At 53.9% G+C, this 13,069-nt stretch overlaps 2 protein-coding genes across 5 annotated transcripts in view; one reads left to right on the top strand and one right to left on the bottom strand.

The window, feature by feature from the left end:
• The first annotated feature begins 1,190 nt into the window (after positions 1–1,190).
• Abi3 (ABI family, member 3) lies at positions 1,191–7,677 on the top strand. Of its 4 annotated transcripts, XM_013038127.1 has the most exons (9): positions 1,191–1,246; positions 1,921–2,088; positions 3,596–3,772; positions 5,290–5,375; positions 5,584–5,679; positions 5,850–5,974; positions 6,503–6,710; positions 6,929–7,065; positions 7,204–7,289. In XM_013038127.1, exons 2-8 carry the CDS (start codon positions 1,954–1,956, stop codon positions 7,023–7,025), a joined length of 924 nt encoding a protein of 307 aa, XP_012893581.1. In that variant the 5' UTR covers positions 1,191–1,246; positions 1,921–1,953; the 3' UTR covers positions 7,026–7,065; positions 7,204–7,289. The 4 variants fall into 4 exon arrangements, with proteins under 4 accessions (XP_012893581.1, XP_012893580.1, XP_012893583.1 ...); XM_013038126.1 differs by having other exon boundaries at positions 6,929–7,297; XM_013038129.1 differs by having other exon boundaries at positions 1,196–1,246; positions 6,503–6,637; positions 6,976–7,297.
• A 1,201-nt stretch (positions 7,678–8,878) lies between these two features.
• The window catches only part of Phospho1 (phosphatase, orphan 1), a 6,515-nt gene continuing 2,324 nt past the window's right edge, over positions 8,879–13,069 (bottom strand). Inside the window, exons 3-4 of the mRNA XM_013037777.1 lie at positions 11,319–11,430; positions 8,879–9,654 (exon numbers count right to left, since the gene is read on the bottom strand). Of these exons, the coding sequence (XP_012893231.1) occupies positions 8,896–9,654; positions 11,319–11,363 (804 nt within the window). The 5' untranslated portion in view covers positions 11,364–11,430 and the 3' untranslated portion in view covers positions 8,879–8,895. The remainder of the gene's footprint in view (positions 9,655–11,318; positions 11,431–13,069) is intronic.

The raw sequence follows: 13,069 nt of genomic DNA, 5'->3' as shown, positions 1-13,069 counted from the left end.
TCTGGAACTGACAAAAATCCTCTTTTGTCTTCAGCCACTCCTTGCCCACTGCTCCTTTACTAACCAGTAGTGTGACGCCGCCAGCGTCAGGAATGCAGTAGCATGATGCCCAGCAAAGATTTCAGTTTCTATTCAATCTGTTAATCAATCTACAAATGCATATTTATTAAATGTCTTCTACATGTGGGGAGCACTGCTCTGGGCTAGGATACACAGTGAAACAGACAAACTTCCTACTCTCACAGCATTTACTTTTTTTTGTGTGTGTGAAGAGGCTAAGAATAGATGACATAGAGAAGTTAAACAGAAGCTGACTATAGTAGCTCACATCTGTAATCTGAGCTGCTCGGAAGGTGGAGATAAGAAAATCCCAATTCAAGTCCAACCTTGACAAATGTATGCAATTTTTTTTTTTTTTTGTCATGGGGTTTGAACTCTGGGCCTGGGCACTGTCCCTGAGCTCTTCAGTTCAAAGCCAGCGATCTACCACTTGAGCCACAGCACCACTTCTGGTTTTCTGGTAGTTAATTGGAGATAAGAGTCACACGGACTTTCCTGCTCAGGCTGGCTGGCTTTGATTGTCAGATCTCAGCCTCCTGAATAGCTAGGATTATAGGCGTGAGCTACCTAAGCAAATAGGCTGGGAACCTAGCAAATGGTAGAGCTTTAACCTAGTATGGGTCCCTAAGTTTAAGCACCTGTATCCTCCCCTCACCCCCACTAAAACAAGCAAATAGATAATGTGTGATAGTGCTAAAGATTATGAAGAAAAAAGAAATCAGGGTAATTATGATAGCAACAGAGAGGTGGGCCTGGGGGAAGCTTAGGTTGGAGAAAGGAAGACCTCGCTGAGAAGCTGAAACTTACTAGGGAAAAGGATTCTAGGAACTACCGTTAAATACAAAGGCTGGGAGGTAGAAATCATCTAGTTTGCACAGGAAGAGAACAGCTGAAGAGGGTTAAGTAAAGCAAGGGAGTGGGGGCAGGGAATGAGTGAAGAGAAAGGTAGAAGGCAGACTTGAATGGTCTGTATGTGAGGCTGCCGTGTTCAGAAGTTTGGATTTTATTCTCAGCACATTGAGAACTGGACAGAATGAGTGAGGGAAGTGACCCCATTCTGGGCCACAGTTTCCTTAGGTGAGTGTCCAAACACCAACCTGCAGAGGAGGTTAAACGAAGCACAGAGACTTCTGAGAACCATCCAGGATGGACTTCTTGTATTACTCTAGGAGACACCAATTTGAAGGTCTGGGCTATATTAGTTTTTAATGTTTCCTTTTTCTGAGTATGTATGTGCCAGTCCTGGGGCTTGAACTCGGGGCTTTTATGCTCAAGTCTAGTGCTCTACCACTTGAACTACAACTCTACCTCTAGCTTTTTGGTAGTTTATTGAAGATAAGTCTTACAGACTTTCCTGTCCAGGCTAGCTTTTAACCTTGATCCTCAGATTAGCTAGGATTACAGATGTGAGCCACTGGCACGTGGTTGTTTTTATTTTTTGTTTTATTATAAGGTAATGTAAAGAGGGATTACATAAATCAGGCAGTGTGTATATTTTTTCTTGGACAATGTCACTCTGCTTTTAGCTTTTAAGAATGTTTGCAACAAGCAATACCTTCCTCTTTCCTTTCTACTGTGCATTCTATAACCCCCAAATAGCTCCTTGTTGCTCAAGTCCTCAGGAAGGCAGTAAGGGTTTTATTGGAGGAGTGGTGGCTTTGTCTCCAGGGCTACAAACTCGCTTTTCTAATGGCCCGAGTCTTCTGACTATATCATTTTTCTAGAAACCTCCTCTAAGAGGGACTGCTGCTTCCTCCCACTTCAGCTCCTGCCTTTTCTAGGTCCTTTCCCATTCCACCCCAGTCAGCCAAGGCCCCAGTGGAGTGTGCTGGCCTCCAACCAGGCCTGTGTGTATTTCAGGCCACAGACAAGCGGAAGGCACTGGAGGAGACCATGGCCTTCACTACCCAGGCTCTGGCCAGTGTGGCCTACCAGGTGGGCAACCTGGCTGGGCACACTCTGCGCATGTTGGACCTACAGGGGGCTGCCCTGCGGCAGGTGGAAGCCCGTGTGAGCACTCTAGGCCAGGTAAGGGGGTGGGAAGGTGTGTTGTGTTGACCTCCAACTATTTGGGCTCACTCAGTCATTTTCTGCAGCAAAATCCCCTTTATGCTATTCTCCATGTCTGCTTGCCCAACTTCACTTAAGCTCTGTGTGTATGTGTGTGTGTGTGTGAGAGAGAGAGAGAGAGAAAGAGAGAGAAAGAGAGAGAGAGAGAGAGAGAGAGAGAGAGAGAGAGAGAGAGAGCGCTGGTACTGGAATTTGAACTCCAGACCGGAACTGTTTCTTAGATTTTTTTTTCCTCAAGGCTGGTGCTCTACCATTTGAGCCACAACTCTCTACTTCTGGCTTTTTCCTAGTCCATTAGAGATAAGAGACACAGATTTGTTTGTCTGGGAGGGCTTCAAACTATGATCCTCAGATTTCAGCCTCCAGAGTAGCTAGTAGTGCTTGTTCCATTTAAACTTTTGGGGTCTTCCTGTCTCTGTGTCTCAGACAGGGGACTTGCTGCCCCATTCCATTATGAGTTCCCTGAAGGCACTTTAAATATATATATATATATATATATATATATTTTGGGGGGGTCCAGTCGTGGGGCCTGGGCACTGTCCCTCAGCTCTTCAACTCAAGGCTAACGCTCTACCACTTGAGCCACAGTGCCACTTCCGGCTTTTTTCTTTATGTGGTGCTGAGGAATCGAACCCAGGGCCTCAGGCATGCAAGGCAAGCACTCTACCACTGAGCCACCTTCCCAGCCCCTAAATATATATATATTTTTTCCTCTGAATGCCACCCTGGACATATGAAAATTTTATCTGTGATTTATGATTCTTTACTAATACAGAAGATATGCAAAATGATCCTGCTTACATAGAAATAGAAACAAGGTCTTAATGAATTTCCTTCACTTAGGGTATTTGCTTGGCAGGTCACGAAGAGCCCCTTCCTTCTCATATACACACCCTCTGCCTTCCTTCCTGGATCCTTGACCAAGGGATTGCCTCTTAAAGCACACGCACAGGTCCAACTATCCACTTAGTCTAATCATGCATCATCACCTGTGTGGGGGGTGTCCTTTCCTCTTACTTCACAGCACTGTAGGCTTCTCTATAGAACATTCCAAGAGGAAGTTCATTTCACTTATTTGTACCCTGAAGGGGAGAGCTGATCCAGCTATATTCAATGCCGCTGCCCTGTGACCCCACCTCTGCTCCAGAGCCTGCCACAGGTCCTTCAATCCTTTCCCAGCATCCCCAGGGACATTGTGATTTTTTTCCTTCTTCCTGTTCCTGCTCAGCTAATAATAACCATCATTCTCTTCCACTAGGAAGTTGCTCCAAAGTGGTTCCATCCTCCCTGCTACCCTTTCCCAATTGCTAGGTACCCAAAGGGACAAAACTCACTCTTAGGACATCTTTGCCTCCGACAGCTCCATCCTTACACCAAAGCCTTTGTCTTCTTCCTCTCTTAAAGGGAAGGTGTGGGACACAGACTCCACCACCTCCCCACTGTCATCTCAAACCCTGTCACACAGATGGTAAACATGCATATGGAGAAGGTGGCCAGAAGGGAGATTGGTACCTTAGCCACCGTCCAGCGGCTGCCTCCTGGCCAGAAGGTCATTGCTCCTGAGACTCTCCCTCCACTCACACCCTACTACAGGAGACCCCTCAACTTTGGCTGCCTGGATGACATTGGCCATGGGATCAAGGTACAGGGTGCCCCTCTTCCCCACTCCTCACCTACTCTCCTGACTCAAAGGATCTGTTCTTCATATTTGCATTCCACCCTGCAACCCTTCTTCCCTCATTCCCAGAAGCCATCATCTCGAACCCTTCCCCCCTCCACCCTCAGATCTCATCCTTCTGTGATGCCCTCCCCCAAAGTTGGTCTTTACCCTATAGTCAGATGATGTGATGAGTGAGATTCTGAGCACAGGTGGGTGTATGTGTGAAGGGGAAGAGAGGACGTCAGGGTGGGTATGGGAATGGTTCCCCAGCCACATGAGAACAGCAACTTCCTCTGTCTGGTGGTTTGAGGTCACTACATTGAGAGTTACCCGAGTGCTGCTGGTGGCAGGAAGGGGCAGGTTGCAGGCACACAAGAGGGATATGGTGAAGCGCATGACTCTGGCACTTTCTTCTCAGCCTGTCTCCTGGGAGATAGACACCCCCAACTCATGTCAGTTCCCTTCTCCATACTTATACCTCCCAGATTAGATCCGTATCTATATGACCCCTTTGATGTTCTTAACATATAACCCCCCCCCCCACTCACCAGGAAATTAGACTTCTTCAGTTACCAAGTCTCCAAACCAATAAATTCTTTTTTTTTGCTGGTCGTGAGGCCTGAACTCTGGGCTTGGGCGCTGTCCCTCAGCTCTTCAGCTCAAGGCTAGTGCTCTACCACTTGAGCCACAGCACCACTTCTGGCTTTTTCTGCTTATGTGGTGCTAAGGAATCAAACCCAGGGCCTCATGCATGCAAGGCAAACGCTCTACCACTGAGCCACCTTCCCAGCCCCAAACCAGTAAATTCTTTTGCTCAACTTACTTGGTGGGTGTGTGGTGCTATGGATGGAATTTAGGACCCTGTATTTCGTAAGCATGCAGGGTTTACCACAAAGCTACCTACCAAACCCCCAACTTAATTCTTTGTGCTTCAGTTCAAGTCCTCTGGCTTGTCTTGACTCACATAGAACATCAGTTACAGAGGGGCCTCTTGAACATGGGGTTCGACCTATCATTTGTACAGTTCCCCCTTAAGATCCTGGGCCCTGCTTCTCTCTACCCTCAGCTGGGGGGGGAGGGGCCGGAGTCAGTTCCCTGACAGGTGGGGTTTCTGGAAGTCATGCTTCTCCTCCCCACTTCCCTCAGCTCAGGCTTGGGTTGAGGATTAATGAAAGTTAAGCCCCATCCAGCCATGCAAACTCTGGGGGTCTGAGCCGGTTTGGGGGAGGGGCGGGGCCGAGGGGCTCACTCAGACGCTGTGGTTGTGCAGCGGAAGTGGCCCTCAGACTGTGAGTGGGTTGTACCCGCAGCATCTCGAGGCTCCAGGACACGGTTGGCTGGGAGGGGGCGGGGAGGGAGGAGAGGCGGCGGGGGCTGGGAAGTGGGAACTTGCTTTGCCCCTGTCCCCCCTCTACCCCCCCCTGCTAGTTCCTCTCTGGATGGGGTGGGGGACTGTCCTCCCCCACTCCAGATGCCGGCCCTCCCACCCCTCCCTCCAGGACCTGAGCACACAGCTGTCCCGGACTGGGACCCTGTCTCGCAAGAGCATCAAGGCGCCTGCCACACCTACGTCCGCCACGCTGGGGTACGGCCCCGTGGGTCACCCAAACCGCCCTTCCTGGGACTGTCCCCATCCATCCCCGGCCTGCAGCTCTCGGTGCCCCTTCCAAACTGGGGGCCTGGCACCAAAGATGCCCCTCCACCAGCCGCCCCGGCCTCGCCAAACCTGAGCCCTGCCCGCCCCAACCGTCCCGCTCCCTCACCCCACCTCCTCCCTCCGCCCGTACCCCCAGGAGACCACCCCGGATCCCCGAGCCCGTGCAGCTCCCCGTGGTGCCCGACGGCAAACTCTCGTCCGCCTCGTCCGCCTCTTCCCTGACCTCGGCCGGGTGAGCGCTGCAGGCCCAAGTGGCTGGGCGGCGGGGGGCAGGGGGTGGGGTGGAGATGGGGGTCCCCTGGCCCGCGACCATGGACACCACTGGGGGCGGGGCGCTGCGTGTGCGGGCGGGGTCCCCGGGACACGCCGTGCCCCTCAACTTGGTTTTGCCCTGGCCTTCAGCAGCGCCGAAGGGGTCCCCCAACCCAAGGGGCAAGCCGCACCCCCAGCCCTGCCGCCGCCGCCCGTGGCAACCGAAGTCTTCCTGCCTCCTCCACCTCTGGAAGTGCTGTCTGCGCCCCCGCCAGGTAAGGGGCGCCCCCCCCCCTCCTCGGGGCTCCAGCTCCGCCCACCGTGGAGGGGGCGGTCCTGGGCCTAGGCGCGATCCTTGAGCTTTTTTTTTTTTTTTTCCCTCAAGACTAGTGCTCTACCCCTGGAGCCTCACCTCACTTCTTTTTGCTGGTTGAGGCTCAGGGGACTTTCTTGCCCTGAGCTGGCTTCCAACTGTGAATCCTCAGATCTCAGCCTCCTGAGTAGCTTGAATTACAGGTGTGAGCCACCCGGGCCAGGCTAACCTTCAGATCATCTTCCTGCTTAGTTAAGCAGCTGAGGCTGCGACCTTGCAGCTAATAAGCTGCCCCTCCAAGGTTTCTGAGCAGCTGCCACGGGCTGGTGGTCTTGTGGGAGGACCCCGATGGGTGTGTCCTAGGGACACTGCCTGAAATCGCCCGATCCTAGGGTCTCCTCCAGCCCAGCAGGGTCCCGACCGGCATGTGGGCGTGGCCAGTGCCCCAGGGGCAGACTTTTTGCATTCCTCCTCCCCCCCCCCCCCGCAGAGCTGCCCCCGCCCCTGGACCTGCCCCCGCCTCCGGCCCTGGAAGATGACAGCGAACTGAGTGTGCTGCCCCCGCCCCCGCCAGGCTTTGGAAGCGATGAGCCCAGCTGGGTCCCTGCTGCATACCTGGAGAAAGGTACCTGGACTTGTGGGACTAAAAGGTCACCAGATCTTGTTGCCAGGGTTCTAGACTCTGTTGTCCCTCCCCCCAACTTTTTTTTTGGGGGGTCAGGTCATGGGCCTGAACTCTGGGCCTGGGCGCTGTCCCTCAGCTCTTCAGCTCAAGGCTAGCGCTCTACCACTTGAGCCACAGCGCCACTTCCGGGTTTTTTTCTTTTTGCTTATGTGGTGCTGAGGAATCGAACCCAGGGCCTCAGGCATGCAAGGCAAGCGCTCTACCACTGAGCCAACTTCCCAGCCCTCCCACCAACTTTTCTACCTCCCTCAGAGGTATTTTCTCTTCCTGCTGCCAAGGTGAACATAGATGCCCCATTTTTTCCGGATGGAGTTCTGACTTAGGCTGACACAATATTGAATATTACCTGAGCTGGGGAGGGGCTCCAGGTTTGAAAGAAGCTTCTTCCCTGTGGCCTTCACCCTCAGAGGTTCCCTAGAGTTCAGGACTCTGGCCCCTGCATCCTCACTCTGGATAAGGACAGGAGGCACACCTTACAAGGGGCACCCTTTCCTCTTGCCCCGCAGTGGTGACACTGTATCCATACACCGGTCAGAAGGACAACGAGCTCTCCTTCTCTGCGGGCACCACCATCTGCGTCACCCGCCGCTACTCGGACGGCTGGTGTGAGGGGGTCAGCTCGGAGGGCACCGGATTCTTTCCAGGAAACTACGTGGAGCCCAGCTGCTGACTGCCTTGACCGCCCAGGGCTCTCCCTGCAGGAACTCAGGAACTGTCCCCACAGAGCCTTGAACCCCAGACCAAAGCCAGCTCCAGTCAAGTCTAGATGAGACCTGTCCACCTCTAGGCTTGGAGCTCAGTTCCTTCCCCTATTGCAATGGGAAGGAGGCCCTAGTGGAGACAGAAGAGGCCCAGCTACAGGTGAGAAAGAACTGGAGACCAAGGAGTTTGGTGACCTTGTCCAGAGGTCCCTACTGCATGCATGGTGGGGCTCTCTACCTGCAAGTGCCTGCTGGTAATAAAACTCTGATAATCTCCAACTGACTGTCCTGCAAGACTAAAAGGGCAGAGTGGGGGTGGGGTGTGTGTGTGGCAAGTCACCTGGTTTCTAAGGCCCTTGCTAAGTAGAGCCCTATGGAGGGTTCCAGATCTCACCATCACCACCCGTTTGCAACTATCCCCATTTGGAGCAGCCGTTGGCTGTTCCTTATCCTTCTGCCCTTTGCTTGCATTCAGTCTTGGCTCCTCAAGCTGAAGATCTCCCCCCACCCCACTTAAATGGGGTTTCGAAAAACAGTTATCTCACTCCTCAGAATACGGCGCAAGAGAGCTCAGTCACTTCGTCCCTCTTCACCTCCTTTTATAGGTTTAAAACACCAGAGGGAAGAGGACCTTGGGCTTCCCTGGCTCTGCTTAAAAACATCATGGCTTTCGGTTCCATAGGGGAGGAGAGGGGCGTGGAGGACGACTTTGGTGAAGTCCCTGGTCTCTTGCTGCATAGACGAGGCTGGGGTGCGAGGGACACACTCACGCTCAGAGGTCCCTGGTTGGCCTTAAACGTGAAGTGGACAGTGTGCTACCTCGTCCCGAAACCAGGAAGCGATGGTTCCTCCTGGCTCAGGGGTATTGGTGGGATGGGCTGGGGGGGCCGAGGATGAGGCAAGAACAGCAATAGGGTGGAGTTGCAGTGGCGGAAGCAAGATCTAGGAGGCCTGGAGCTGTCATCTGTCCGCCGGGGAGTCTGGTGTGCGGCTTTGCAAATGTGGGGAGGAATCCTGGGGCTCTTGGAGAGAAGGCTGGGGGAGGGGAGGTTACACAGGCCAAGGCAACAGTTAAAAGCAGTGGGAGCTGTTCCTTCTCGCACCTTCCAGCAAGCCCCTTCCTCCAAGTTGGGAAGACAGGATATTTGGGAAACACTGCTACCTTTCTAGAGGCCTGCACGCCACTCCCTCGCTGGGCCAGACTCCTGGATTGATCGTTTGCAGTGGAAACGGGGAGGCGGCAGCCGAGCTGGGTTAACTGCATAGATAGGGACGGCTCCGAACCCCGCTCCCAGCCCCTTCCCCTCCCCTGCCCTCCCTCCCCCGCCCCTTCCCATGGACAAAACTCCAGAAATTCCCGGAGGGACGTAGCAAAGCGAAAGGGAAGAGGGAATGGTAAAACTAGGTTTGTCTTTCCCACTCCCCCACCCCTCCCGCTGGGCCCAGGCCCTTCTCCGCGCCGGCGCCTCGAGCGCCCCCTGCAGGCGGCGGCGGTCCTTAGCACGTCTTCAGCACCTGTTGCAGATGGAGGCGCACGTCGGCGGCGGTTTCCCAGGGCACCACGCCTGCGCGGAAGGAGCTGGGCTCGGCTTTCTGCGCCTCCTGGATGAGGCGGTGCATCGGGTAGCCGCGGCGCGGGAAGGCCACGTCCCCGCCCGCCAGCAGCCCCATGGGACAGAAGTCGTTGGCGCCGTCGCCCACGTAGAAGAGGCGCTCGAAGTGCACGCCGTCGCGAGCCCGCTCGCGCAGGTAGTCGCTGAGCACCTTGTGCTTGCACATGTTGGCCGGGCAGCGCGTGCAGCTGTGGGTGTGGAAGGGCCGCAGGACCAGCTGTCCCCGGGAGTCGGGCCCCGACGGGTTGCTCAGGATGCGGCGGAAGAGGCCGTGGTGGCCGGCGGCACGCAGCGCACTCTCGACACCGAAGGTGTTGGCGTCGGAGATGAGAATCACCTCGAAGCAGGAACCCTGCTTGGCTATAAACTGCAGCAAGTCGCCCATGCCCGGCGACAGGGGGATGGCCTCATAGACGGCGCGTAGGTCCCGGGGCCGCACGCCCTGCTCACCCAGGTACTTGAACACGCGCTGCATATACTCGTTGTAGAAGCCCTCGCGGTAGGTGGCACGCAGGCTCTCGGGCAGCCTCTGGCCCGGAGCGGCGCGCACGATCGAGTCGTCGCTGTTTTCATCCACTATGGTCTCATCGAAGTCGAAAGTCAGGAGGAAGCGAGGCGCGCCCTGCGCCGCCATCCCGCCGTCCTGGGAGCAGGGGGGAGAGAAGCAGCAGGAGGAGGGGGCAAGCGAGAGGCGGCGCGGCAGGAGCCGGCCGAGGAGAGGCTGGTTAGCGGGCCTCGGCCAAGGGTGCTGGCCCGTCGAAGACCTGAGGAGGACCCAAGGGCTGGTTACGCTGGAGGAGCAAGCAGTTCTCTGCCCCCTCCCCAGTCCCTCCCACCCCCCCCCCCCCCCCCCCCCCCCAGGCACCAGCCCTGCTGTCCCTACCGGACCCTTCTTGCTATCTCTCAGTTAACCACACTGGGATTGATGTCCAGGGGCCGGGGACCATGCTAGGCTTAAAGCCAGGCCTCTGGGAGGTTCCTGGACTAGACAGATGGGGAGACTTCCGGTGGCCTGTGTGCTTGGTGAGCACAAAGGGTGTCGGGAACACTCCACTCACTCTAACAGGCAGAGAGAGGGAACCAGTTAGCTTACTCTCCTTTTGGTCTTTGCTGGACTAATGGCCTATCAGGCTGCAGTGGTCAACACAGAGCCAGGCTCCAGCAAAGGCTCCTAGCATCCTCCAAAGCTTGGGGACAGCAAATGCCAAGCCTTCTGGGTATGCCAACCACACAAAACCCAGAGAAGCCTCTTTAGGGGAGCTGTTGCCAGACAAAGTGGTTGGTACCGTGCAGAGGACCAGGGACAGGACACAGGTAACATCTGCAGGGACTTTTCCAGTCCTGTGCTGACAGCTAGTCACTAATCACTTGCCAGTTCCCTGGGAGGAACGAGTCAGCAGTTGGGATTTCTGCCATGGTTTCTGCCAGAGTCCGAAGCAAGCAAGCAGCAGGAGAAGCAGTGGGGCTTGGGGAGGTAGAAGCCCCCACCAGGCCACGGCAAACCTGGGAGACAGGTAAGGGAGAGGAGAGACAGCAGCGGTGGCTGAAAAAGCAGAGACAGAGGGAGGAAGGGAGTGGGGAAAGGAGAGGATGCTGGGAAGTCATCATGTTAGGGGAGAGTGGAATCAGACTGTCAGATAGGAAGAAAGGGGAGGAGGGGTCCAGGAAATAAGACCCTGAGCCAGGGTCTCATGTTCAGAAGGGAATGGTGCAGGAGAGGCAGCATGGGAGAGGATGGGGGACAACAGGGAAGTATCAGGGGACAAAAAAGGCAAGCATATGGAGACAGCAGGAGCCCATAGCTGCATGTCCCTGCCACCTATGCTTGTCAATGGCTGTATAGGAGGGCAGACATATCTGTGCGGATGCAGAAATATCCATTGCTGCCATTCTCCCCTCTGCCCTAGTTGTGTGCCCCAGTTCATGAGATGGATGCTAGACCTGGACTCACTCACGCAACACTTTTTAATATTCTTAGGCCAAGCAACCTTGCGAAACAGAAGAAGTCCAAGCTCCTCACTTTTGAGCTGGGGTTTGAACCTGGCTTCCTGTCTCCCTAACTGAACTGTCCCTTCCCTCTCATCTCTAGACTCATCCTGTGGTTTCACCAACAACCCACTGGGAGTCTCAGGGGTTGGGACTTGAGGCTGTAAAGCATCTAGACCCCACCCCTGAGATGGGCGCTTCCAGGCATTGGTGGAGCTCCAGTGGAGGGGAGGACAAACCTGCAAGGGGGCTGGATGGGCTCTTTCCAGCCCATGTTGGAAAAGCGGGGGCACAGGCCCCATCCTAGAGGGACCCACTTACCCTAGACAGGCATCGGAGGCCAGCAACTGGAAAACACCCGCTCATGGTCAGTACATCACCCTGAGCACCACGTCTAGGGACTCTGTTGGCCTCCAGCTGTTGTCCAGAGCACCTAACAACCATAAAAGTGTATGTAAAGGTGCCCAGTCTGGTGGCTTTGCTTCTACCATCCAGGCCCACCTGGTCTTATTTCTTCTGCTAAACCACAGGTTCCATCCCAGGGTCTCAGCAATAGTGGGAAGCTGGTGGCTTATGTCTCTTGTAATATCTACTCAGGGGGCTGAGATCTGAGCCAATCTGGGCAGAAAAATCCATGAGACTCTTCTCTCCACTTAACCAGCAAAAAGTCAGAAGCAAAGGTGTGACTCAAGTGGATACAGCCCCCATTTCAGGTGAAAAAAATCCAAGTGAGGGCATGGGACTGAATTGAAGCCCCAGTGGCAGCACAAAAACAAAAGCAAAACAACAAAAACACTATAACTAGGGTCTCAGAAAAATCAAGTTCTTCATTTGACACAGACCAGGAAGCACTATGCATCAGCATATGGTCCCCAAGCATGCTGGAGAGGTTACAGATGGCACCACTGGAGTCTGAGATGAGCTCAAACACTTTCCCACAGTAATTCAGACCAGATCTAAGAGGTTCAGTCCCCAGGCTTTTTCCTCCAGTATCATCAGTACCCTTGTATGTATAGGCTTCATCATTGTGTACCGGCTCCCTATACTAGCATTCTCTCTCTGCTCATCACTCTTATAAGATCAGCAGAGAAGTTAACTCTCTTCTTGGCCTAGGCCATGTATTTACAATTGATCTAGGACTGGTTCTCCCCAGTGCTTTCCAGGGTCCCGCCGAACTGAGCTTCATGTTGAAATCTGCCAGATTTTGCTGTATGACTTTGGGGACCAGGTTTGACTGCTTAGGGCCATTGTCAGTGCAGCTACAAAGGGTATTATCTACAGCTTTCCATGCTTCTGAACTCTTCCACCTGTCCATCCAAAGGCCTTTGAGCCATCAGAGACCGCTGGGAAAGAAAGGGAGAAACTGAGAGGCAAGAGATCAAGGAGCAAAGAGCTGGTTGTCTGCTGCCCTCTGGTGGTGAAAATGGGTGACACTTTAAACCCCTCTGACTTTGTCAAGGTGAGTCTCACTGGGACATAGCTTGGTTCATCCCAGGAACAGGACACTAGCTCTGGAAACCTTCCGGAGGTGTCTCCGTTCTCCCTGCTCCCTGATTGCACACAAATAATTTTCCATAGAGATGAAATATGGGTCTTTTCCCCAACAACTTTAAGTCAGGAGAGGAAAGGGCAAAACTCAAGGGGGCAGTGAACAAAAAATAGGGGCTCTGAGAGAGGAAACAGATTAAAAGGAGGATGAAAGAGAGAGATGATGATGATGATGAAGGAGATTTAGAAGCTTTAGAATGACATATACTGGGGGAAGGAGGCAGGTCAGACCCCAGTCAATCCAGGCTGATGATATGAATGTTCTAGGGCCTGGCAGTCAGAGGAGAAAGGTCAGGAGATACCACTCCCATTGTAAAAGCAAATGGAGACAGGCATGTGTCAATCAGGTAGTGAAACCAAAAGCAGATAGAAAGATACTAAAGGCTCACCACCAGCCACACAGAAATTAAATTTCTTTCTTTCTTTCCCTTCCTTCCTTCCATTTTTTTTTTTTTTTACACTAGTCCTGGGGCTTCAGGGCCTGGGCACTGTCCCTGAGCTTTTTTTTTTTTTTTTTTACTCAA

This window comes from Dipodomys ordii, unplaced genomic scaffold (genome assembly GCF_000151885.1).
Source record: "Dipodomys ordii isolate 6190 unplaced genomic scaffold, Dord_2.0 Scaffold7, whole genome shotgun sequence".
Taxonomy (NCBI): Eukaryota; Metazoa; Chordata; class Mammalia; order Rodentia; family Heteromyidae; genus Dipodomys; species Dipodomys ordii.
This window is presented reverse-complemented; position numbering and strand designations above follow the sequence as displayed.